The 26,952-nt window shown below is 43.4% G+C and overlaps 1 protein-coding gene and 2 non-coding genes across 3 annotated transcripts; all 3 read left to right on the top strand.

Annotated features, from left to right (window-relative positions):
- Positions 1–1,075: 1,075 nt before the first annotated feature.
- On the top strand, positions 1,076–26,914 carry NOL11 (nucleolar protein 11). The gene is made up of 18 exons (XM_032961285.2): positions 1,076–1,281; positions 4,425–4,538; positions 5,487–5,543; positions 5,677–5,828; positions 7,739–7,796; positions 9,377–9,518; positions 9,954–10,154; positions 12,782–12,864; positions 14,671–14,794; positions 15,324–15,388; positions 16,589–16,666; positions 17,846–18,054; positions 18,652–18,777; positions 19,334–19,648; positions 21,359–21,437; positions 22,315–22,404; positions 23,575–23,682; positions 25,969–26,914. Exons 1-18 carry the CDS (start codon positions 1,138–1,140, stop codon positions 26,077–26,079), a joined length of 2,256 nt encoding a protein of 751 aa, XP_032817176.1. The 5' UTR covers positions 1,076–1,137; the 3' UTR covers positions 26,080–26,914.
- LOC116946369 (small nucleolar RNA ACA64) lies at positions 14,209–14,339 on the top strand. Its single transcript, XR_004403528.1, has one exon. It is a non-coding gene; the product is annotated as a small nucleolar RNA ACA64 (small nucleolar RNA).
- On the top strand, positions 24,864–24,994 carry LOC116946370 (small nucleolar RNA ACA64). Its single transcript, XR_004403529.1, has one exon. It is a non-coding gene; the product is annotated as a small nucleolar RNA ACA64 (small nucleolar RNA).
- Positions 26,915–26,952: the final 38 nt, after the last annotated feature.

Here is a 26,952-nt window from a genome sequence, read left to right as displayed (position 1 = left end):
AGAAGAAGTTACAGCAGCAGAGGTCAGTGTAAATGCGATTGGTATTACCCCAGAGTCGCGGCATCTCTTCAGGAAGGTGAGAGACTCGATCAGCTGAGCTTTCTTATCCCGGAGTTTGTTGAAGGATCTTAAAGTTATGTGAAAACCCTCCCCGTAGAGGCGATTAAATTTTGATTTAAAGCTTTCGTGACTGCAGTTATTCATATTCTTAGTTTTTTTGGTAAAGTCACGTTGAAGAGAAACAACAAAATAACAAAATATATATAAAACAATAAAAAAAATTCTCACGACGTTTCGACCATAACTCAAACGGTCATCATCAGGTGTGTTGGTTTGCATAAATTTATTTTTAAACGGCACATTTATTTATTTATAAAAAACGTTGGCGTCACAAAAAAATAGATGGACTAGTCCTGGGCAAACTGCCAAATCGCTGCGCGTGACGCCAACGTTTTTTCATAAATAAATAAATGTGCCGTTTAAAAATAAATTTATGCAAACCAACACACCTGATGATGACCGTTTGAGTTATGGTCGAAACGTCGTGAGAATTTTTTATTGTTTTATATATATTTTGTTATTTTGTTGTTTCTCTTCAACGTGACTTTACCGAAAAAACTAAGAATATAGATACACAATAGTTGTGTATATTTTTGAGTTATTTATTTACACATAGCTGTCAACCCCATACCTTATTACAGACCATTTAAGACCTAATTGGTCACCCCGTGCCCTTATAAATCTCAACGTTCATCCTACAAAGTCCCATCACATGTGAGAAACACAAACAAAACACATTTTTTTGCCCGTATTGAAACGGCCGTACGCCATATGGACCTGGAAACTCAATTTCCCTGTACAAGAATACGGCCAAACCGTACGAGTTGACACCGCTAAGTATAATAATACTTCTGCACCATTTCTTTGTAATAATTCAGCACATCCTTCCCACCAGCCCCCAACATCCACGTTGCGTGATGACGTCACTCCACTTCGCGTGGCGACGTCCTTCAATCACGTCGCGTGATGACGTCACTCCACATCGCGTGATGACGTCATTCCACTTCGCGTGGTGTCGTCACTCCGCCGACGCGGAGGATGCGGTGACGTCACACGCACGCCCGCCCGCCCGCCGCGATGGCGCTGCTGCAGGAGCCGCTGACCGTGTCCACGCTGCGCCTGGGACCCCGCGAGTTGCTGGGCGCCGCGAGTTGCGGGCCGCCGGGCGCTCCGGGGCTCGCGCTCCTCACGAGGTCTCCCCGCAGCGTCTCCCTCGTCAAGGTACCGAGCCACCCACACCCCGCCACCTCCGTCTCTGCGTTCTACGCACGTGGCTGTTGAAGCCTAAGAAACCCGCCCCCCGACTGTAATGGCCACATGGCCCGGTTTGGCTAAAGCCGGCGCCTTGTGCCGCCAGACCATCGGGATCATTCGTGCGACCGCGAACGAGCTTAAGCCGATGCTTCGGCAGCCTTTTGAATCGCGGCGAACAAGGGGCCGCTCGTTGCCCGTATCGTGTCGTGAATTACCGCATGGTTGGGTGGCACAGGCGAGGCCTCAGTCCGCTAGGCCAAGGGGCCTGGTGCGTGGTTAACTAAAGTATTTAAAGATTTAACGCTCATCCTGTTAAATGCTGCGAAAGGCCGTTTCCCAAAACGTCGCCTAATATATATTGTCATTTTAGGGCAGTGGTATTAACCAATGGGAGTTATTTATGCTTAAACACCACTGCCAAGGCAGTATCACAAAGCGTGTTTAAATTGTCTTAATTTTAATAAAAAATGTCGATTGTATTTTACCTTGGTTTAGGTATTTAATTAGAGATAATTGTGCGTGATATTAAGTTGCACGTTTGGCTTTAAGATGTAAATGCACTGTGGTGGATGTATGACTTTATTTAAAAGTCGCGTAGTGGTTTATCCTGCTTTCTAATTCTTAACCACACTTTCGTGGATCTCATGAGACTAACCATCGGGATGTCGATTCCACAACTCGATTAGCATAATCTTTGGTTCTTTCGCTAAAGTCGCGTAGGTAGAAAAATAAAAATAAAATGTTTAAAAAAATAATATATCACGACGTTTCGGTCGCGACACAAGCGGTCGTCCTCAGGCGGAAAATAAAAATAATAATCCAGCAGTGGATGGAGCTGCGGCTGGGACCCCGCGAGTTGCCGGTTCAGCTGATCCACTGCTGGATTATTTTTATTTTCCGCCTGAGGACGACCGCTTGCGTTGCGATCGAAACGTCGTGATATAATACTTATGTTTTACATTTATTTTTCTACCTTCTACGTGACTTTACCGAAAGAACCAAAGAGTATGGATTCCTGCAGTCACGAAAGCTTCAAATCAAGATCTATTAGGATAACAAGATGAGCACAGCCTCCCGCGCTTACTCTTTGGTTCTATTGGGTAAAGTCACGTAGGTAAAAAATAAAATAACAAAAATCACGACGTTTCGGCCACAACACAAGCGGCCTTCATCACGTGAATGGACGAGACTGTCTGGAGGACAGCGCTGGAGTGAAAAAAGCCACGCTCAGATCACGACCTTTAAGCTGTGTGAGAAGAAACAAAGCGCCTTGACAAAGGAATTAGCATATAATTTAGCATTGAAATGGCTCATTGAAATAGCTAAGTTAAAGTGTAAATCTAGAATCGATTAGGATATCAGAACATGAGCACAGCCTCCCGCTTATTTGAGCAGGCATTCATTCACACCATGGCCATTGTTGTTACATAGGGTGGTCGAGAAGTCTCTCCTCCACCCCCTTTACATTTTCCCCTTGAGTCCGCATGTTGTGAGACCGGGGCAGAGGCACTTTGCGGCCAACTTTTCGAAAGGACGGGCCCGTCGTTTTGTACTATTCGTTTCTCGCACCAATCTGCTACGACGTCTTAATTATACAGCCTTGGCTAAACCGCTTGAGTGGGAAACTTCATGGTTCTTTCGGTAATTAATTATACAGCCTTGGCTAAACCGCTTGAGTGGGAAACTTCATGGTTCTTTCGGTAAAAAAATAAAATTATCCTGCAGAATTTAAAATTCTCCTGCAGAATTTAATGTTTTATTTTTTATTATTTTATTATTTCCCTTCTACGTGTCTTTACCGAAAGAACCAAGAAGATGAATCCCTGCAGTCACGAAAGCTTTAAATCGCTTGAGGGCAGTTAAACAGTGGTTCGCTTAAGAATGAATGCCACGCCCACCATTGGTAAATGTAATTTCTACCCAATTGCTTCGGGCCCAATGGTAATTTTTTTTTTATCAGGGAGAGACTTTCACTTTGTTGAGATATGATGACGCGCATTTGAACCTTATTGCGGGAGCCCGGGGTCCCATAAACCCCCGGCTCTCAAGTAAACATAATGTAAACAAAAACGTTGTGCTCTTTTTCACCAGTGGGTTTGAAAGATGGTGGCAAGTGTTGTCTTGTTAAACTATACCTTTGAAACTGGAAACTACTTACCTGCAGTACCTCTATTTAAATACACCATCGAAACAATTTACACCCCTCTGTCAATCAGCGTGTTTCTCAGTGTGGATTCGTGAACACACTTTGTAAACAGTGCATAAAATAGTACGTATTTTCAATGCGCTGTTCGTTTTGTAGCAAGCGTTTATACCAATGTTACACTACAGAGTAGTGGGTCGCCACTCTTATCCGCATTGATACGGGCGTTATGTGGCGACTATGGCTTAACTGCAAAAAAGCCTATCTGCACAGATGCATATGGACAAGAGAAGTATTATCAAACAGGAGGAATTAACGGTGCAACGCGCCAACGCATCTCATCTGTTAAATATCTGCAGGTAATAGGATTGTCATCGATTGATCCTGGCTGCAGACATTGGTAGGTCACAAAATAATAATGAAGATAAGAGTGCATTTTCACTGTATTATGCATAGCGTTATGACAAATAAAGGGCTTAAGTCGAGTAGGCAGTTTGAGCAGCTTTGGATAAGACTTATGGTCCTGCCCATACCCGAGCGTGGCGTGCATTCGCTTGTTCAGCTCTTGTGTGCATTCGTCCTCGCTGTGCTTGGACACGACACGACAACAGAATGATCCGCGCCAGGTGGGTCGCAGCGTTTATGTGCGCGGTTGGACGGAGTCGCCAAAAATAAATACATTAAATACGATTTTGACTTTCGTTTATTCGGGACCCCTGGGTCCCGCCATAAGGTTAATTTGTTTGTGGGTCACGTCGATTTGTACGTCTGAAAAATATTCTGAGCTGCCGTCTGGCCAGGAGATGGCAGCACAGAAGATGGGATCATAACCGTGACTGTGCGGAGCAGCAGTGGGTTTTCACAATCACTCCACTCACCTGCATTGATAGTTCAGTACGAGTGCAGTGGCAGGGCTCAACGGCATCTGTGAGCCTTTTCTTTGACTTTAACTGCATTCCAAATGCAGGTCTCAGAACAGAAGCCACTTGGCACATGGAGCTTGCGGCAGGGCCAGAGTATCACAGGACCCGCCATCTACAATCCTCTCACCGCAGAGTACATCCTCGTGCAAGACAAAAAGGTACCAATGTTCGTTTCTCCGTTACATCTACACTAAAACTATTAACTATTTTCATTTCACCAGGTAAGGACTACCGAGCTATAAAGCTTATTTTCAAAAGCCACTCGTCCACAAATGATAGCTCAACAAAGTGGCTTATCACGTGGAAGTTTATAGCAGCCATACTCTTGAACGCACGTTTCTAAATGTGGAGGGGAAAACCGGAGGCCCGGAGAAAAATCCACGTGACCATGGGGAGAAGATGCAAACTTCAAAATATACAGGCGTCACGGTCGGGACGAACCCACTACCCCCTGTATACCAGGCGAGGGCGTTACACATCTCGCCACATGTATGCCCTATGGGTGGCAGGGGGGTGGCACAGTGGGTTGCTCACACTCGTGTCTCACTGCAAGAAGTACCCATGTTTGTTTCTCAACTCGAGCACCTTTTATTATGGACTTTGTTCTTCCCCTGCTCTGCATTGGTTTCCTCGAGTTCAAGGATTTCCTTCCATTGTAAAAAAAGAATATACAATCTAACTTATATTGGCCAAACATCTCAATGTAAAAACATACCTGCAAATTCCTCAATTCAGGATAACACAACAAAGTTTACCCCTCGTGCAAAATATTGGTAGGACCCTCCTGAGACTGGGGTAGAGGGATTTAGCGAGTCTCAAGACTTAGGCTTGAGACTTAGAGTCTTGAGACTCGGTGAGGCTTTCCTGGGTAAACAAGCGTAATCATGACAATGTATGTAATATAAGCGGGAATTCATACAAAAAAATTAATAATCCACAACATTCATTCTGCAGGTTGTAGAGTTTATCAATCATGAGGTATGTGCAACGTCTGATGGATTCGTCGTTCGTTAAATGACAACCAAAAAAGAGCCAATTCAATGAGAAATATTTGTGTATGAGAATGGTGTGCATTTCCGCTTTCATGTGTTTTTTTATCATTTCAGACGCTTAGAATTTGGAAAGATGAAGATGTTAATCTTGACAAAGTCTTCAAGGCCACCGTGAGTATCCTGCAATATTTTGCCTTTCGTCATTTTTGCATCATAAATTTACATTTCTGCAGATTAGTACGATTCCAGTTGTGTTTATGCTCACCAAACAAAATCAGCAACTGGCTGTGGGTTTTATTCACAGGCGTCGGCGGAGATTCACAGCCTTGTGCCGGGCGTGTGTGGTGGCGAGCCGGCCGTTCTGTTCGAGGGGGGTGCCGTGCTGCCCCTCGACGTGCTGCTCTCTGCCCCCCAGCAGCCCGTGGAGGCTTCGCTACCGCAGGGCGAGGTCATCAGGTAACGGCGCTAACGCTTGCGGAGATATTTAATTGGAATTTTTTTTGTTACGATAACTGAGCCATGCCCGTGGTTGCCTCCGTTCTGCCGCAGCGGATGTTCATACACCCACAGTTGTGCGGTCTCTGCTGTCTGCTGAGTCTCTTATGGCGTTGTGATTTGAAAATGGCAATGAGGTAGTGGTGTTACTAAACTGGTCTCTCCATTAAACGTTTTTGCCCACTATCCATGCCAAGAGAGATTGGTACCCCATTGCTTGTGTTTTCATGGAAGCACTTTAATTATTTCTATACAAATAATTTGTACAGTGAAACCTTGGATTGCGAGCATAATTCGTTCCGGAAACGTGCTCGTAATCCAAAGCACTCGTATATCAAAGCGAATTTCCCCATAAGAAATAAATGGAAACTCAGATGATTCGTTCCACAACCCAAAAATATAAAAAAAAAAATTAATACAAAATACTGTACCTTTTATAGTTTTATTTAAATTTAATATAAAGTAATCAAATATTGATTAAATTTAATCGTTGCTGGGGTGAGTGAGACGAGAGAGGAGGAGGAGGGTTATTGTGTCGGACGACTTTCGCTGTCCGTAACAGAATCGCTGCCATCTGTTGGCTCACTGGAATCTTTTTTCTTTTTGTGCGACTTTAACAAGGAACCTATCCAATGACACTTGCTTTTGCCTCCTTTTGAGGATTTCGCGGCAATGTGACATTGCATTGTCGTTAAACAGATTCATCGCTCGTACTGCCACAGCCTTATTCGGGTCGTGCTTTTCTAAAGAACAGTCACTACACTTGGACACAAAATAAAAAATGCATTACGCACACGCACGTGTTCACAACACTATACAGTACTGTAGTAAACAGTATACACGTGGTCACAACACTATAGTACTGTAGTAAACAGTATACACGTGGTCACAACACTACAGTACTTTAGTAAACAGTATACACGTGGTCACAACAATATAGTACTGTAGTAAACAGTATACACGTGGTCACAACACTATAGTACTGTAGTAACCAGTATACACGTGGTCACAACACTATAGTACTATAGTAAACAGTATACACGTGGTCACAACACTATAGTACTGTAGTAAACAGTATACACGTGTACACAACACTATAGTACTATAGTAAACAGTATACACGTGGTCACAACACTATAGTACTATAGTAAACAGTATACACGTGGTCACAACATTATAGTAAACAGTATACACGTGGTCACAACACTATAGTACTATAGTAAACAGTATACACGTGGTCACAACACTATAGTACTATAGTAAACAGTATACACGTGGTCACAACACTATAGTACTGTAGTAAACAGTATACACGTGGTCACAACACTATAGTACTGTAGTAAACAGTATACACGTGGTCACAACACTATAGTAAACAGTATACACGTGGTCACAACACTATAGTACTGTAGTAAACAGTATACACGTGGTCACAACACTATAGTAAACAGTATACACGTAGTCACAGTACTATAGTAAACAGTATACGCTCGCACGTATGTTGACTATACGAGTGATGCACGCCGACTGAGACCGAGCATGGGAGACGATTACGCACAATCCCGCAGCGAGAGAGAGAAGAACCATTTGCTCAGTTGTGATCACGTGACGCTCGGCAGACAGTGTATACTGTGCGTACTGCTCGTAAAGCAAGACATCGCTCGTTTATCAAATTATTTATTTAAAAAAGTTGCTCGTCTTGCAAAACACTCGCAGACCAAGTCACTGTATTACTATTCCATATTTGAAACTAGATTTGTATTTGTATGATTCTTACTCAGTCATTATAAAGGAGTGCTGTGTGTGGCTCCAGTGATGCCTTTGATGTAACCATTGAGGGTTAATCATGCTATTCTCCTTTTTCTTTGCAGGTATTGCATGTCCGTTGGTGACGAACAGACAAAGCTTGTTGCGTATTTAAGTGAAAAGGTAAGGTCATGAACAACCGATTATTAAACAGTAATTAATAAACACCTAATTCGGCATGTAACAATTCTTCAATCAAAGTAGATTCTTGCACTCAAAATACATGCCTCAAATAATGTGTGGAAAAATCGACGAATTTGTATTTGAACATCGTCTTTGTAATTAATGGAAGCTTTGCCGCCACGAGAGACTACATGCACAACTCTGACTAAATCTCGTCTGAAACGTTTAAAACAGCACCCCCAGTGGCAGATATCCCTGTGTGGCAGAAGGTGAATCAGTGCCTGGCCTACTTGCAGGCATTGTTATGCCAGTAGGGAGGGGGGCGGTAAAAGATACGTTTAACCCCAATTGATTTTCGTATTTAGAAAATTTAGACCATGATGCTGACACGCAGTGACCTGCCTGTTTCGAATGATGTTAGGAGATCATTGTAAAGCAGACGATGTGCGTTTTTACTGTTAATACACCCATAGTATTAACCAGGGTGGCCTGCCGGATTATTATCACGAATGTCTGTAACAAGCGACGAATGGGCTGCCATTGGGCCATGTCAGAAACAACTTATTCATGCGTTGGATTGTGACCTGGATCTTGACAGTTCATTGAAAGGCAAGGAAGGTATAACTTTAGATGGCAACTGTCTGGTAAACTTATGTAGTGGCTTGTGTACCTCCAAATGCCACACCTGGGATCCACTATAATTTGCTGAAATACACTAACATTTTACTTGCTAAACATTTTGAATGACAATTGTAATTGACCTCGGGTCTTGTGAAGGATTTCTTGTGCTTGTTAACCAAGTTTAGTTAAATTTTGAATTAAAGCTTTCGTGACTGCAGTAATTCATATTCTTAGCTCTTTCGGTAAAGTCACGTTGAAGGGAAACAATAAAATAATATTGTTTTATATATATTTTATTGTTTCCCTTCAACGTGACTTTACCGAAAGAGCTAAGAATATACAAGTTTAGTTAACCAGGTATAAATATTCTGATTCTATAGCGTATCATTTAATGCCACCTAGTGATTCTAATACATTTTATATAGCATTATTCATGCAAAACTACATCTCATAAAGCTGTACAAGGCAGCAATAAAATAAGACATTCTATGCAACGTCATGATTTTGTCATGATTAGATACAAGAATTGAGCATTGTTTTCTTATTCTTGGTTCTTTCGGTAAAGTCACGTTGAAGGGAAACAATAAAATAATAAAATATATATCAAAACAATAAAATTCTCACGACGTTTATATATTTTATGATTTTATTGTTTCCCTTCAACGTGACTTTACCGAAAGAACCAAGAATGTGAATCACTGCAGTCACGAAAGCTTTAAATCATTGTTTTCTTGTTTTTACCGTCTTATTTATATTCACATTTTTCTGTCTCATTTGTACAGTTCTAGTTGTTCCGTTAGCTTAATTGTAACAAGTCGCACAACTTTAATCACGGATAAAAACATTCTTACAGGCACCATTTGGTGCTTGTAATGTGAGCATAGGAAATTCATTTATATTTGACAAGTCGAAGCATTTTTCATTGCCTTAGCGTTGGTTGTTGGTGTCTCTCTGCCCAGGATGAGGTCTTTACTTTCCACGTGCACAGCCTCAACTCCAGTGCCAAGCGGAAGCTCCTGCTGCAACAGGGGTATTCTGGAGCCCGACCTTTGGCTCACGATGTCAGCCTCCAGCAGGGAAGAGTGCAGCTCACGTCGCTGTGTGAGTGACACGTGTTGCCCATTTTTAATGCTTCCAAGCGTTTACAAGTGTTGACGTGTCCGCTCTGTTAATCTGTCTGTGGTTGAGAGATCAAAGTTCCTGTAAAGATGATCCAACAATTGAAACTTTAGTATAAATTTGTTATTGCTGTTCAGTAAAATTGGCCAACTTGGCCAAAGGGTTATGGAAAACTTGACAATAAATAACTGATGCTAAATTAAAAAAAATTGTCCAAAGCAACATCACACCATGCACATGTCCCGCTTCCTCGTGACGTTATTATGTGTGACGTCCTCTTGCAACGTCGCATAACGATGCGGTCAACCAATGTTTGCCTCTAAATCAGCGGCTTGCAGGCGTGCACCACCCATGCCTTAACTGTATGGGGTGCATTGTTGAGCGAATGTGGATGTGTCTCGGTTCTGCGTGGCGCAGGTAGCGACGGTGGCTTGTACAGGGCGGAGGTTCCACTTGTCTTCGCGGGGGATGATGATCAGACTGGGGTCATGACCACTGACCTGCTGATGAAGCTGCCTGCCTTTGAGGTCGTTTCAGAGGTCGTTTCCCTGGCAATGCTGGATGCGTCGCACGTGGTGGTGGCAGGGGTGAGGCACCCGTACGAGCTCTCCGTTAAAGGTGATCAACTTATTCTATGATTGTCATCATCAGCCGTACTCAATCCACTGGTGCATGTGAAGGCCTCCACAATTTGCTGCCACAATATGTCAGACCTGCACTGTAAACAGGCCACTGAGCACCTGCCCACAAGCTGATTTCTTCATTCAATTTCCTCGGTGTATGTCCTATTAGATGTGTTCCATCCCTTGGCTGCCACTGTAACTAGACTTGACCTTGTTTCGTGTAATTATAATTGACCTTATTTCATGACGTGTCCTGCCCAAAACCCACTTTCCTAACATGCATGTATTTTGCCTGCATACAACCATGCAATTTCTGGAGGTGTGGTGAAGCGTTAATTGCCTATTATTAACTAGTGCACATGGTGATAACTGTCCTACGTCTGGATTCTAGCCTTGAATTCACTAGAATATATCCCCCCAGGGCTTTCTCCCAAAATAGGCTTTTTGTCTTCCTGAGCTCTCACTTGGTAATAAAGTTCATGTGTGTGCATATATAAACCTTTTTCTTCTGTGGTCATCAAGATGATATGATAGTGTAATGTAAATCACATTCAATCTGGACTTAATTTGTGACTGCAGGAATCCATATTCACATAGATAGAACAATAAAATAATAAATGAAAATAAAGTGTATAAAAATAATGAAAATATGACGTTTTGATCGCAACACAAGCGATCGTCATGTGAAAAAAGAGGGGGAAAAGCTGCTGACGCAGGCTGTTTTAAAGGTTTGAATTGGGTGTAGCCCAAGGGTCATAAAAGAAGTGGCCGGAGCTAGTGATGTTAAAGTGAGGGAGATAGCATGTCAATGTAAGAGATTAGCATGTCAATGTTAACGGCGGCTGTGTAAACGAAGTAGGCGTGGCTAGTGATGTAAAGTGAGAGAGAGCATGTCAATGTAAATGGCGGCTTTATTAGTGTGAAACTGTTAATGTAAAATCAGAGTCGAAAATAATTGCTAACATCGGAAGGTATGATGGAAACATCACAGCCAGTTATGACTTAAACTGGTTAATAACGTCCTTCCAATGATTGCTCAGTTGGGACCCATCTTCTCGGTTGAAATTGTGTCTGTGTCTATATATCTGGATGGCTTCATGAACGAATCTTTGTTGATAGCCAGTGGGTTTACAGAGTACCTTCGTCTTGGAGAAGTCAATTTTGTGTGAGCCCACCACGTTAAAATAATGATCAGCCACGGCTGAGGTATTGGTCCTACCGTGTTTCAGATCTGCCTTATGCTCACCAACACGGTCCGAGACATGTCGCTTGGTTTCCCCAATGTAACTACTGCCACAGACAGCTTAGTTTGTAGACACCGGGGTATTGCATGTCAGGGATCACATCCTTCACAGATGGGATCAGATCACTAATTTTATGTACTGTGTTAAATTGAACCTGGATCTTGTGTTTGCTCATGATTTTGGAAATATTTTTGGTGACCCCTGCTATGCATGGCAAGGTGATTGTTTTGATAGGGTCCTCAGATGGTTCTTTCCCAACGGTTGAGGTGATAGCTTTACGGATTGTGTAGTTTGAATATCCATTAATCTTGAGGGCTTGATGTACGTGTTCCAGTTCACTGGCTAGGCGGTGATGGTCGGAAACACATCGAACTCTATGGTGTAGCGTTTTGATGAGGGAATTCTTCTGGGATGGATGGTGGTGGGAGTCAGGTTTTAGATAGGCATCCGTATGGGTGGCTTTCCTGTAGACAGTGTCCCATTGAGCTATCTGGTCTCTTTTCGATTAAAACATCCAAGAATGATAACTTGCCATCCTTTTCCACCTCCATGGTGAATTTGATGGCTGGGTGTATGGAATTGATGTGGTTGAGGAATTGGTTCAGAGCTGGTAGGCCATGTGGCCAGATGACGAATGTGTCATCTACGTACCTCTTCCACAAGGATGGACGTAGAGTGGATGCCTGGATGGCATCTGTCTAAAATATTTTTTCCATGAAAACATTGGCTCCAACTGGAGAGAAGGGAGAACCCATTGGGATACCTTCAACTTGATTGTAGAATGTTCCATTTCAGGTGAAGTAAGTAAATCTTGACGACTTTCGTGACTGCAGGAATTCATATTCTTTGGGTCTCTTAAAAACTGCTTGCCTCAGCAGCTTTTCCCCCTCTTTTTCACCTGATGACAATTGCTTGTGTTGCGATGGAAACCTCGTGATATTTGTATTATTTTTTATACACTTTGTTTTCATTTTAAAATTGTATTATTTCATTGTTCTATCTACGTGACTTTACCGAAAGACCCAATAATGTAAATCACATTTTTAGAGAGCTTTAGCCATATATCTAACACGTAATATATTTATATATCTCTTGCGTAACACGTAAGATATATATATAAAAATGTCAACATTTTTTTATATATCTTTAATTCAAGCATCAATCCATTTTTTGCCATTTAATTTTTACGGTTTATCCTGTTCCACCTCGTGAGGACAGTCTTGTTCCTATCAGCCAGCCGCGTGTTAACATTTTATTATTTTATTGTTTCCCTTCTACGTGACTTTACCGAAAGAACCAAGAATATATTTGCGATTTCAACCACTGGTTGGTGATACGCCCACCACACAAGTGTGTCACCGCTTGCCTTGTCTTGCAGGAGCCCTGTGTGTGTGGAACACACAGTTTCACACCTTGCAGGACTGGAAGAGTCTTCCAGGCAGTGAGACAGCCTGCGGACAGGTAAGTGTTTCCACCACCAGCTCCCCACTCGGTCGGTGGTGTTAATCAGGAACCATTAAATGGTTTGGCACTCAGTCCCTGCCAAGGGCATGAGCTCTTGGAGGCTCATATTCACTTACCGTTGTTGGTGGTCCTTCCTGGCAAAGGCAGTGTATGCAGAAAGACTATTCAAGACTTGTGAACATGAATGGCATTTTGATTAGGTTCTTGGTGTATCATTGGTCTCAGAGTTAGTCATTTTATGGCTGGGAAATATTGTGCACAAGGCCGATGGACAAAGGAGAGATGATTTTCTTAGCTAGAGCGATGGCCTTTCTCGTGTAAAAAAAAAAAATATATATTTTTTTTTGTTCCTGGGTAGTAAGTGTTATTTTCTAATTGCTTATGCCTCAAAAGTACGGAAAATGGCTATTATTCCCCACAAACTTTGTTTTTGTGACCAGGATAGTGATATTTTGAAATTTACCTATTTTCAATGAGAAAACGTGGTGTGCATTTGTGTCATTCCTTCACATAGTCCTGGTCACAAAAGCAAAGTTTGTGGGGAATAATAGCAATTTTCTACACTTTTGAGGCATAAGCAATTAGAAAATAACACTTAAATTTCGATTTAAAGCTTTCGTGACTGCAAGGATTCATCTTCTTTGGTTCTTTCGGTAAAGTCACGTAGAATGACTTTACCGAAAGAACCAAAGAAAATAACACTCACTACCCAGGAACAAAAATTGCGTTCCATAGTGAATTATTTCGTCGTTAACCTTGATCCGCTGTCACAGTGCACAATCCGTTGTATGCGGTTGACGTGTATGTGTTGTTTGTTGGTATTCTGGGCTACGTTAGCAAAAGGCAGTGCAGTAAAATCCATGGTTTTACGCTACCACTCTCCATTGTGTATGGTGACTGGGACATCCTGCTGCCGATTGCTCTTTTAGGGTCTGCAGCACGAAACTTAGGAATGACACTGCTTTCATGTTGACTTTTTCGCTTGAGCAAACAAGCAACATGCAAAATTTTGCCTTTAGGTTTCACTTAATGTTCATGAGGCCTAAATACAAAAAAAATATATACACTTTTTAGACCCTTGTGCGTTCTAGAATGTTTTTTCTTTGGCGGTCTTTTTGTTTGCCAATACTATATTAATTGTGCATATTCTTTTTGGAACAATAATGGGAAACACTGTGGCCAATTAATATATTTTAGGATTTGCAACACCAATCCCCTCGATGGGCACTGCTTTGCTTTTAAAGTTATGTTAATGAGGCATAGAGACATTACACTTGGACATTTTTAGACCCTTACTGTCAATCCTGGGATGTTTTTCTTTGCCGGTCATCTCCCATTGGCACAGCCTGAAAATAGCCACAGGGGAGTCTATGCCTGTGGTTAGATATCTGTGCCCACAGCGAATCGAGGAGCATAGTAAGTAGCCGTCAGTGACACCCACACGGGCCGGCTAAAGGAGTGCTCCCACATTCGACGTCCTTCGCGTACATGAGCTGCCTGTGCTCGGCAACTGAATGTGCGGAAAAAAATGATTGTCGCCGAGTACTGTACTTCGCCAGGGTCTGAATCTAGTTATTGCGGTTTAAATTCAAAACAGTCATTCAAGCTTGTCCACTTAAACAAGGCAGTACTTCTTTTACACGTGGTTGACATTGGCCAGTGCAGCAGTCCTGATATAATTATTGTGGTTGGCTACGTATGGTGCGAAATAAATTCAGCATACATACCCGTTGTCGCATTTCAATGGTCCACATCTCCTGTCGCCCCCTCTGCCCCCCTTCCCCACCACTCTCTTTGCCACAGCTGTGGCGTGTGTCTGATCAGCTATTCCTGGTGCATGGCAAAACCCTGCTGGTGAGCAAGTTCACCTGTGAGCCCACTTGTCTTGCCTTGGCCCTGGGCAAGCAGCACCAGCTGCTCCATACAGGTGACCACCCCCCTGCCCCTTCTGGTACCATTCAATTTGTCCAGTCGGCGCTAAACACGGTGCATCTTGTATGGCATGGATTGGATGTACTAATTAGTACTAATTAGTTCTTAGGATAAGCCATGTGTTACTTCTGGTCACAGACACATTGTACTCGTATGTTCTTTATATAAAAAAGTAAAACAATATTGACTGTTGCGCATACTGTCATTTAAGTTCAGTTAAAGGCCAATCTGATTCTTGCCCACCTGATACAAAATCACTTAAAAGGTCATGTCAAGTTGTATAGCACTTGGTGTGTGTTTGATCGATTTCAAATCCAAACATCGATTTCTTCTTTGACACATTTTGCCCTGATTGTTATCTTCTTTATGGCTTTGATAAAGTTTATATTTTTTCTTTTGCCATCTTGTTGACCCAAGTCACTCTTGCAAAACAAACTATTCAGGTCTCTGGTTAAACAAATGAAATTGACCTAAATCTATGCTTTTTGTGAAAATTTTAACGTTTTTGTTGGTTTTCCGATAAGACACCAAACCAAGCCCGACACTGGTCAACTGGTACACGCAGCCTGTGAAGGTCGAGCAACCAAAGGTAACGTAAACACTAAAGGATGTTTCTTCATTAGTAGATGAGTGTATTTTAAGTCCATATGACCAGGGGGTACCCTGCCGCATTTATAGTGGTCCCCTTTATTTGAGTTGGCTTATCGGACCCAGTGAAGCCACATTAATTAAACTATTTTTTTATTTTACCAGATAAGGCCCACTCTGAGCTATTTAGCTCTTCTTCAGAAGCGACCCGGCCACAAATGATAGCTCATTGAAAGTGGCTTGTGGAAATGTATTGCAGCCAGATAGTCAAAAAGGCATGTTGACTCTAAATGTGGAAGGAAAAACCAGACGACCTGGTGAGAAATCCACATGACCACGTGGAGAACATGCAAACTCCAAATATACAGCATGCACCAGAGTCAGGATCGAACCCACGACCTCCAGCATACCAGGCGAGGTAGTTAACATCTCGCCACCTGTGCATTGTGGGGTGTGTCAATGAGCAGATTTTGTGGTAGCTCGGACTTCGAAAATGATGGATCTGAGAGAAATCAACTGTTGTGGATCCCAGCTCCTGCACCTTGCGCTGTCTCACGGCCACATGCTGGCAAAAGCAATCGTCACTGTTGGCGGACGTATAGTATGCCAACCCTGGCACACATGTCGCGGTGACATCTACCAGACAGACTTTGCTCAGCAACAGTGATAAATAAAATACTGCTCAGCAATGAATGTGCTACGAGCCAGATGGTGCGATAACATCAGTGGCCAGTGTTGGATGTCTCGTAGATCATCTCGGCTTTAAGTGTGTGGCAGTTGTAATGTGTGAAAAATTAGCGGGGTGAGGATACAAAGGCGCCAAGACACGTGCTGGCCATACCACGCCACGTGTCGTGCCATTCTTAATAGGTGCTCGCCTTGAGCACTTGCCCCATCAGTGTGTGTTGGGTAATCAAGGGATATTTGACTTTGTGAGAAAATGTACGTTTACCCAGATACAAGCATGCACATATCACAAGGGCATTTTTGTTCATACTTGAGCAAAGGGTACACATTCCACTCTGCTATCTGCGTCCACATTACACAGCCCCCTCTTATCACCAGATGGGATTTTCACTGACTGCCTTTACGACGGCCAGCCTGTTGCTACGCCAACTGTACTCTGCTGAATGTCAAGTGCAAATCTATTTACATGTTATCTCTTGTTTTATTAATGGTGTGTACTTCGTCATGTCCGCAGCCAAAGAGAAGCAGGAAGTCTCAGGCAATGGCACAAAAGGAGCCTGTCACAGCCGAGTCTGTGCTGTCACTCATGCAGGTGAGGGCATGTCAATGTTGGGTTCGTCGCTTGCAGGATTTAAGATCCATTTGAGCGGGGCTTCCCAACCTGTGCTTCGCAAGGCCGTGGGTGGGAAGTGCCCTGGAATTGTGACACAAACAAATGTTTTCACAAAACACCAACGTTGTTTACTGCATGGTGGTCCAAGAACATATACACCGATTAAAATGCTTCCATCGGTGTTTGATCCCTGCTGCCTTAGGTCTCGAGATGATTGCTCTACATTACATTTGTATTCGGACGTTCATAAATGGTTAAGGAATAGCCGTGCACTAGCTTGCTCATGCCGCTGCTGGTGGAAGGACCTTCACTATAGGGAACTCTAGAGAGTCCCTCTAAATGGTGTTTGGCCTACTCTTCCACGCTGGCCAGACGACCAGACAGAGGTGGGCGCATTCACACTTATCCCACCGCACATGACCTGCTGATCGACTTACTGCAGTGAACCCGTTTATACCGCTTCGGTTAACAGGCGGGGGTTTCTTATAAACTTTCACCATTTCTTAAATTCCCCTGCTGGAAGATTGAATCGTACCAGCGACCTCTGGATTGCAAGTCCAGTGAGTTAACCAAGGCAGCGTCTTTTGGTTAATAGAAATGAAAGTGAGCAGAATTTGCAGGCACATCACCTTTCGTTGGTTGGCATGGCTCCTACATCTGCCAACAGCTGCTCTGTGCTCTGGTTTGATGAGCCGTGCCACAGAGCACCGGGGTATTAAAGCTTGTCCTCTGTTTCTTCATTAAACAGAGGACTAAACCCATGCCCCTACATGACAATGCACACCACCACCACTACGCAGCAACACAAACCATTTTTGGACAATCAGTGCACATAACCTGAAATGGGAACTCGTTGTCTAAAGAGCGTCGTGAAATTAGGTTGTATGCTTTACAACTAGGATCTAATCATGTACACAAGCTTTGTCCGTTTGCCATTACCAGCTGAGATAAATGGGATTTTTCTGGAGATGCGAGAGTTGAGCTGGATTTTGGTGTGGGCTGTGAGAGCTAAGTTGGATTTTGCTGGGGGCACGAGAGAGTAGCTGGGTTTTTTCTGGAGACCGTGAGAGTTAAACCGGGAGTTGCTGGGTTGCTGAGAGAGTTAAGTAGCGATCGTCTTGGAGGCATCACGTGGGGTCTGCGCTTCCCTCATGGCAGGACGGCTCGGACGACGAGATCTGCGCGGCGCTGGAGTCTGTGCTGTGCTCGTGCCCCGCTCCGGACGTGGCGGCCTTGGCGGGACGTCTGGCACGTGAGCTGGCAGCGGCGGCGACGACGGCGGCGGCGGCACGGTCGCACGACGCCGACTCGTTCCACCCGCGGCGCTCGCTCGTGTGTCTGGCGAGCACGGGCGCCCTTTCACACAGGTGCCGCCCCCCCCCGCCCACCGGCCTACAGAGCGCCGGCAGTCGCAAATCGAGAATGGTAGTGGTTAGTAGGCATGGATAGACTTGCCCCTATCATAGGAATGTGGAGTGTCCACCACTGGCCCAGAGCTGCAATAGAGAAATGGGCCACCACCTCAATAGTCATTTGAGCAAAATCAATTTCACTTCTTCAGGAGGTATGTGGCGCGGCTATGTTGTCAGCATAAAAAAAAAATCCATTGTGCTGCATTCATAATTATGCGTCTATGCTCTCAGCCTTCATCAATCTGCACTGACCACCATGAATTTTGTGGTCAAGTAACCCCTATAACGTGTATATGCATGTAACGAATCGTCAATATTTTGATTAATATTGGTTCTGCTCGGGAATACACGCACCCTGTACGATTTATGGAAAATATTTGCACGAATGATACACGAATGTTGCATTTGGGCTCATGGAGCAAGCAAAAGTGTTAACTGACTTAGAAAGAGCGAGAAACAAAAGAGACGATGGTAAAATAATGAAGCCGCCTTGAGCTATTTCTGCGCAGCATGTGTGTGCTAACTCACGGCCGGTGGGTCGGTGTGCCGCAGCGCGTGTCCCGGGGTGTTGAGTTTGGCGCTGGAGCGGAGGGATTTTTCCCTACTGCAGAAGTGTCTCTTCGCGTTTCCCGACACCCCCGAAGCCCTGCTCATCACCAGCCTCAAGGCCATCCTCGGGTACTCACAGCCACGATCGATGCACCTTGCACCACCCGCACACCGGCTGATTGCATTGTTCTGAATCGGAGGCGGACACAATTTCGGTGGATGTAGCACAACATACTGCACGATAATTTGTTTTTGAAGAAGCGCGCCCTTCACGCCGTAGAGTTGGGAGTGCTCTACACGGGATAAGCTACTTACAATCACATCTCAAACATTCAAAGGGGCAATCCCCCAGTGGTACCAGCTGTGTCCCTGTTGCGGAACAAGATCACTTGGCATCTGGCCTGCTATGTGTAATCCCAATTCTGTAGATTTTGAGTACAATGTCTTTTAAGTAGGTGAATTTGGACCATGGTGTGCACCCACAATGGTCTACTCTTTTCAAGTGACGTCGGGGGGGATCCTTTAACGTCCATTGTGAAGCAGACGGCACGTCTTTATTTTTTTATTTTTTTATATTTTTTATTTTTTATCGTTAATACAGCCGCAGCAATGAGAAATGCAACAGTGGAGTTGTGTATTTTTGAATGAGCCCTGCCTCAACGATAAATTCCCCCCCCTCCCAAAGACTCTCAGACTCTGAGCTGGAGGCCTGCACGGTGGACGTGTTGGGGGTCACGGGCTGCCTGGCGCAGGTGGAGGGTGCGGCGGGCGGTAGGCGCAAGTCGGGGCCTCCCCACGCGGCGACCAACGGCACTGCGAATGGCGGCGGTGGTGGCGGCGGCGGCGGCGGCGATGACAGTGGCGCGGATGGGGCGGCGGTGACGCATGCGAGGGACAACGAGGGAGACTCGGACTACGAGTCCGGCGGGGACAAGTTTTCGGCCGACTGGAGCTGCCGGCCGCTCATGTGCCCCCTGCCGCTCAAGCAGGCCGCCCTCGTGTATCCTGTCCCTGTGCGCTCGAGCCCCCCCCATACCCTGTCTGATGAACGATCTGTAAAGTGTCTTCAACCTGCCAGCTGGCTCGGTGGTAACGCGAGCCGCTCACGACCTTCTGTTTGCGAGTTCAAATCCTGGTTGTTGGGTTGACTTGGACCATCATCCCTTTGGGGTGCATGCAAATAATTACTGCTTCGTTTGGAAGGGATTTCTCCCCCCCCCCTCCTCCACTATAGGAATGTGGAATTTTCGCCACTGGCTCAGGGCTGTAAGCAGTTGAGAAAGGATTGCAGTCCTGGTAACTCAAACGTCAGAGTTTACATATGTATGTTGAATTTATTTTTCACTGTACTAATCGAGAGTGTTCACCTGATCAAATGAATGTGGGGCAGCGCTCGTCTGTGTGGGTTTCCCTGAAGCAGTGGTGAATTCACATTTCTGAGCTGATGAGGTCCGTCTCCATAGAGACCCCCAGTCCCTGTGGACACCAGTGGTGTAATGCAATGGATCCATTAGTGCAATTAGTGTTCTTTATTTAGTTCATAGGAAGCCCTTTCAGATTTTACTTTCCTGCCAGGACAACTGGTCAATGTGATTCATTTGTATTCGATCGCAACACAAGCAATCGTCAGCAGGTGAAAAGATAGATTGAAACGTCGTGATATTTTTCTATCTACGTGACTTTACCGAAAGACCCAAAGAATCTAAATTCCTGCAGTCACGAAAGCTTTAAGTCAAGATGTGATTCATTTGATTTTATGTTTTATAACAAGTGATTTTTCATTGTCATTTTGCAAATTATCCTTTTTCAATTCACAATCACGAGTGAAATATTACTCAACTATGTTATGCTTCAAAAATAAAACCCAAGCAAACCACAGTTGCTGTGGTCTCTAAATATGTAATTATTGATTAGGTGGGTTTTTTTTGGCTTTACAACCAAGGTTAATAGTATATGCATTAGCTCCGTCCGTAAGAGGGATATTATAACGCCTCTGAAGATGATCTATTTAACAACCTTTAGAGTTCTATTTGGGAAGGCAATTCATGAAATTCTGCCACCTTTCTGGAACACTGATGTCACATCTCTTTCTCGTTAGATGTTATTATTTTTTAATTACTGGCTTATAGCCGGTCTCCTTGCCAATGATATCCATATTTTACTTTAGACCCACTTTACAGCAGGCAGCGCGTGGCAGTAAGACAGCTCGGCATATACAGGGCAGCTGTGGAAATCAAACCCTTCAATCTGTAAACCGGCTTGGTTCAGTATTGTGCCGATTACTTGGCTACCCAGCTCATGTGGGTCAGGTGATGCTGGTCTTGTTCCTGCCTTACTCTGCCTTATCTATTTATTTTTTATTCTGCTTGTATACCCTGGGAAGCCTCAAGAGTATCGCAACTTTATCAGAAGGGTCATGGCAATTTGTTAGTTATGGGTGATGTTGCTAAATGGAATCCCAATCGAGTAATTTGCAGGTAAATTTTTTGCACTGCTTAACTTTGGAATTCCCTCTTGTCATCTATCCCAAGATCCTATAATCTTGGCAAATTCAAGTCACGTGTTAAGTCTATAATCAACTTTGATGGTGCAGTTTATTGCTAACCGGTTGGCGTATTGGGAATTTGGTCATATGCCTAGAAACTGTTTAATAAAAAATAAACCCTTTAAAGTCGCGTTCCGTTGCGAGGCCTTGACCAATATGTCGCAGTAACGCCGTCCTCTGCTCAGCCTTCAGCGACAACTTCATGCTGCCCTACCTGAAGGATCTGCAAGCGGAGCATGTTGTGGTATGCACTTGTGTTTTTTAGCTTACTTTCCCAGGAAAGCCTCGTTGTGTCTCCTGACTCTTTTTACAGGAGGGTCCTGCCAAATATGTTCGCAGTAGGGAGCTATGAATTATTTGTATAATCCCAATCGAGTTGTTTGATTTTTCTAATTTTGATCATGACGCCGGCACATAATTGCCACTATTTCCAAAAATGTCACAGGATATTTAATGTCCACTGTGAAGCGTTACACCATATAGTATTTTATGGTTAATACATCCGCAGTAATGACCAGGGCGGCCACTGGATTCGAACCGTGAACTACTGCAACAATAAGCAAATTTGCTAACCGCGAGGCTTTGTCACCGCCCATGCATAGTGAATTGCTGAGTTAAAATAAATAGCCGTTGTCATTCTTTTACGCAAAACTTGCTGGCCTTTCTCAGGTTATTCAGTGCCTGCAAATACCTATTCAGTTAATAGAAGTATTAATGCTGTGCACTGCAACACTAGCTCAAATTTATTTTCTTCTCAAGGCCAACCACCACTACTGTGGTAACAATGCTTTTTTGCAGTAGAAAGTCTTAAACCACTATTGTGAACAATGCAAAGAATATGGGCCTATTAATAATCACAGTACCTCTTGTCACTAGAACCACACTTCTGCTAAGCATTGAGCTTGGAAGTTCCGGTGGGAACACGAACATTCAGCGCTGTTCTGTATAGCTACAGCGATATCTGCCAATTGCTTAGACAAAACAAAGTTCTAGGCTGCAATTATAAAGTTAATATTTTATTTTAAAACTGACAAGTTTGATTGGGTGCACCCTTCACATGGCCATGAATGTTGTTGACCACGTGTGTGTTTTTGTACGTGCACCATTTACCCTGCCCACAGCGCTTGCTCCAGTATCTCCAGTTCCTGCTCAACCAGTGCTCACAGACCAAGGATGGAAGGCTGGGGAATGCCGATCCAGATATGGAGCAGGTATGTGGTCGTTGGCTCTAACTGTGTGACTTCCAGAGGTGTCCTATATTGGGGTCAGGGTCTGGGAGACACTGCCTTCTCTGATAACGATGCCGCTTTGCAAGCTTTATTTACAAAAGCCCAGCTCTGAAGGATTGGTTGAAAATGACTTCCAAGTTGCATATCTAGAGCATTGGCGCAAGTGACTACTTTTTCCTTAGTCTCAGAAGACAAGCGCAATAACGATGTGGCATTGATGGGCACTGCTCGTGGACCTGCCAACAATTTTGCTGTGAGCCGGTTGGACGAGTTGTGCCACAGAGAACTGTGGGGTGTCTTTAGCTCGTCCTGTTTTATCATTAAGCAAAGGACTGAACCCAGCTTTCACACAAACAGTGCTTTGCACCATGCATTGGCACCTGCATCTACGTGAACAGATTACCATTTTTTTACTTGACATCTTGCAACCTGGCCTGCCCAGGCCTGGCAGTGAGCCCAATGTGCTTGCAAGAGGGCTTTCATTCGATACTTTTACTCCTAATGGCCCATAAAAGTACAAATGGTATAAATTGTGCCTTGGATGTCAGCGTATATATGCTCATTTATAATCCAATGTGCCTCCTCAGAAATGCTTAGTATTTGCATTTTATGTTTTTCTTTGGGATGTGTGTCGGCAGCAGTATTAGTTTAGTCAGGCTTTTTATTTATTTATTAGTCAAGTCGTATTGCAATCAATGACAACTTGTGGAATTCGATTTAAATATTAGTCCTGTCACTAGTTACTCTTAATCAAGTCAACTAAAGCAGTCAAATGTTTAGTGATAGATTGGTGTGAGTCATGCACCATTTCAGATCAGCCAACCGGTGAACGCAGTATATATCTCTATCTGTGTTACACCATATACCATTTTAGTCTTGGTGCACTGCAGTCTCTAGCAACGCTACTAAATTATCTTGCTACGCATCTTTATTCGGACTCATTAATTTCAAATTATTGTAGTCTGGTGGGTAGTCGTGGTCATTGTCGTGCTTTATTTTTTTCCGTCACTCCCAAGTCACTTAATTAAAATAGAACACTGACAAATATTATCGTCGCAAGTTAAAGTGAACAAAGTTAATGATTGTCGGCAATGTTGCCTGGAACATGGTCCGGATGAGTGAGGGGGTGACATTTCCGTCTCTTGCATGCAGGTCCTCCAGTGGATATCACTGCTGCTGGACGCTCACTTCACCATGCTGCTGCTAACGCCGCAAGCAAAGCCCCTCCTCCACACCATGCACAAGTTCGCAATCACGCAGGTAAACAGGACCACAGCAGCCGGTCGCATGCAATTGCCGTGTGGTGATAGTTGTGTGTGTAATTTCTGCCCATGTGTTTTTAAACTACCCTACAGAATGATATTACATGCCCGGAACTTTTTTTGATGGCTTTTATAATTAACAATGTACTTTATAAGAAAGCGTGTGTAATTTCCATGAATTGCTCAGGAATGTCGAAAGCTGCATGTTGCTTATTTTTAGCAAGGAAAGATTTTGACTTGTTATGAGCTAAGACTGATACTTGAAATCGAAAAAATTGAGCAGAGTTTCATTGTATCTTGTGTAAAATTAATGGCAGTGAATCTTGCACGAAAGTATGTCATCAAATACTTAACTGCATTTCACTGTAGCACTGTATTAATGGCAGTGATTCTTGCACAGAACTATGTCAATAAACACCTCACTTTCATGTCACTGCAGCACTGTATATAACTGACCTTCAATTCGTTAAAATTCACTGCTCTGATACTTTATTCTCTTCTGCTTTCGGTCGCTGGGGTCGAAATAAATTGGAAATCGATACAATATCTGGAAATTCACCGAGAAATGTCTATTTTACCATAATGTAGAAGCATAAATTAGACTGTGCTGAATAAATAAAGAGACCAAATCCACTTTGTTGCTGCGTAGAATTATTTATTAGATTCACTTTCAATAAAGAAAAATCTAACTTAAAGCAAATTTGCGAGAAAAAATATTTTCGCTCGACCTGCGTGAGTGTAAAAATCCACCTGCTCATGAATATTAAAGATGGGGGGAGGGGGGTGTGGCATGTGGAGTGACGTCACGCGCATTACACACAGACATTCTTGCCTCATGCAATTATATAAAATGTACATTTGGGTTTCAAGCACTTGGCACTTCTAACAAGACAATTTTTTTGAGCAACCCGCAATTCCATTACTATATTAATTATATATTCAGTTTGCTAATAAAATGGGAAACTACTGCCAATTAATCTATTTTAAGATATGCAACACCAATCTCTCGATTGACACAGCTCTCGAGATGACGTTCTCGCAGTAAACGAGCTACATTTGACAAGTGGCGTTGGTTTTAAAGTTATTGATAATGAGGCGTAGAGACATTACACTTGGACATTTTTAGACCCTTACCGTCAATCCTGGAATGTTTTTCTTTGCCGGTCATCTCCCATTGGCACAGCCTGAAAATAGCCACAGGGGAGTCTATGCCTGTGGTTAGATATCTGTGCCCACAGCGAATCGAGGAGCATAGTAAGTAGCCGTCGGTGACACCCACACGGGCCGGCGAAAGGAGTGCTCCCACATTCGACGTCCTTCGCGTACATGAGCTGCCAGCTCAAAGCAGCAATCACCGTCACCCATGTCAAATGCGCCATGTGGCTGATTGCAGGCAGAATCTCAAGTCTTTGTGCACACTGCAAAGGCACTATAGAAATCAAGTTGAAATGGACGTGCGTTTTGTCGTAGAGGAAATGCATTTTAATGCTTCTCGCGCTCCTATGTTCACTCTATCCAAACCTTGTGGAGTCACCAGTCTGACTGATGAATGCTGTGTCCATAAACCATATGCAACGTCAATGACATTCAATATTTAATTTTGACAGTGAGATAGAAAATCGAATGAAGAGATGCTGCCATTGTGCCACCGAGCAGAATAGATATTTAACTATATACTATTACTCTTTGGTTCTTGCGGTGAAGTCGCATAGATAGAAAATAAATTCAATAATAGAATACGTTTCGATTGAAACATGCAATCGTCATCAGGTAGAAAACAAACCTAGTGAACTTAGAAATACAATGCAATCCAACACAGTCGGCTAACACAACAGTCAGCACCTTTTATATACTATTTTACCAGGTAAGGCCCACTGAACGACCTGGCCACAAATGATAGCTCAACAGTGGCTTATGGAAATTTATAGCAGCCAAATACTTTAAATGCATGTTTCTAAATGTGTGGGGGGGGGGAGGGAACCGGAGGACCTGGAGAAAAATCAACGTGACCACAGGGAACATGCAAACTCCAAATATACAGGGTTATCAAACCCATGACCTCCTGTACACGAGGCGAGGTAGTTAACACGGGTAGGGTGGGACATGCCCCATGGTATGAAAACTGCTACGTTCGGTTATCAAACAATGTTCATGGTGACATCCATTGTGCATGATCAGATATATTATAGTTCCTCATGGTACTGATATTTCCTTGTGCAACATTTTCCTGTGGCAGCTGAAATGCAGACATAATGTTGCTTGTTTGGACCCTTTCTGCTTACAGGTGCGACTTTGTGGGGAGCTGAGCAAGATGGCAGGCGTGCTGGAGAGCTTCAAGAAAAGGGGGACGAGAGATATGTCTGATCTGTACTCTATTGAAGTCCTCTGCCTTTGAGATACTTCTTGGTACCTTGCGACTAAACGCAAGGCTCTCACTAAAATGTCGTTTATATACAGAATCATGTTCTGTGCCTAGTATGTATGTAACAATTAATCATCCTCCAGACAAATCGATGAATTCAATTCCTGGGTTTCAGGTTTTCAGTGAGCCAATTACAGCATGAACATCAAGTACAACTGCGTATTTATCAATCTGAAGCTGGTGAATAAATGCATTGTAACATGCCGAATGCCTATGACCAAATCATCTGGAATGAAGCCGATCTCACAAGCTAAGCAGTGACGAGCCTGGCTAGTGCTTCTATGGGTTAGCATAATGCACAAACTGGTTGGCATCGGGCTTAGGGCTGTAGGTGAACAGTTCAGCACATCTGCTCTCTCTGCTGCTTCAACCTGCACCGACTAGTTGGAAGTATGGTCAAAGCATGGTGTGGGGAGACCCTCGTTCAGGAGTGGATTGATAAAAGGCCTCTACATGTCTAATTCCTATCAAGTGTTAAAACCACTTCATGGCAATATAAACAATGTTTTCACTTAATTATGCATGCACATTTATATCCCTGATTGACCCCAACAATAGTTGTAAAAAGTTATACATTATGTAAGCTTTTCTCCGGAAGACGACCGTTTGTGTTGCGATTGAAACGTAGTTTTTTGTTGTTATTTTTGGTTATTTTCTTTGAACCTATCTACGCGACTACCAAAAGACCCAAGAATATGTAAGATAATTTTTGTATTTGTAAAAGTTCACTGCAAATATTTAAAAGTAAACCCTATGTACAGCAATGTTGCTGCAATAAAGGTGTAATAAAAGTAGTATTTTACTGTAATTTAATTACAATGTATCTTTTGTGAAAGTCACGGACAT

The sequence above is a fragment of the Petromyzon marinus genome, chromosome 26, assembly GCF_048934315.1.
Source record: "Petromyzon marinus isolate PM22_M1 ecotype Great Lakes invasive population chromosome 26, UKy_Petmar_22M1.pri1.0, whole genome shotgun sequence".
NCBI classification, from domain to species: domain Eukaryota; kingdom Metazoa; phylum Chordata; class Hyperoartia; order Petromyzontiformes; family Petromyzontidae; genus Petromyzon; species Petromyzon marinus.
Note: the sequence above shows the minus strand (reverse complement) of the source record. Positions and strands in the feature narration are given on the sequence as shown.

What these genes read in the sequence shown, in the direction of transcription:
- NOL11 (XM_032961285.2), top strand. Translation starts at nt 1,138, where the DNA reads ATGGCGCTGCTGCAGGAGCCGCTGACCGTGTCCACGCTGCGCCTGGGA. An exon ending in ACGGGCGCCCTTTCACACAG is followed by an intron (nt 18,055 to 18,651) that starts GTGCCGCCCCCC and finishes GGTGTGCCGCAG; the next exon opens with CGCGTGTCCCGGGGTGTTGA. An exon ending in CTCAAGCAGGCCGCCCTCGT is followed by an intron (nt 19,649 to 21,358) that starts GTATCCTGTCCC and finishes AATATGTCGCAG; the next exon opens with TAACGCCGTCCTCTGCTCAG.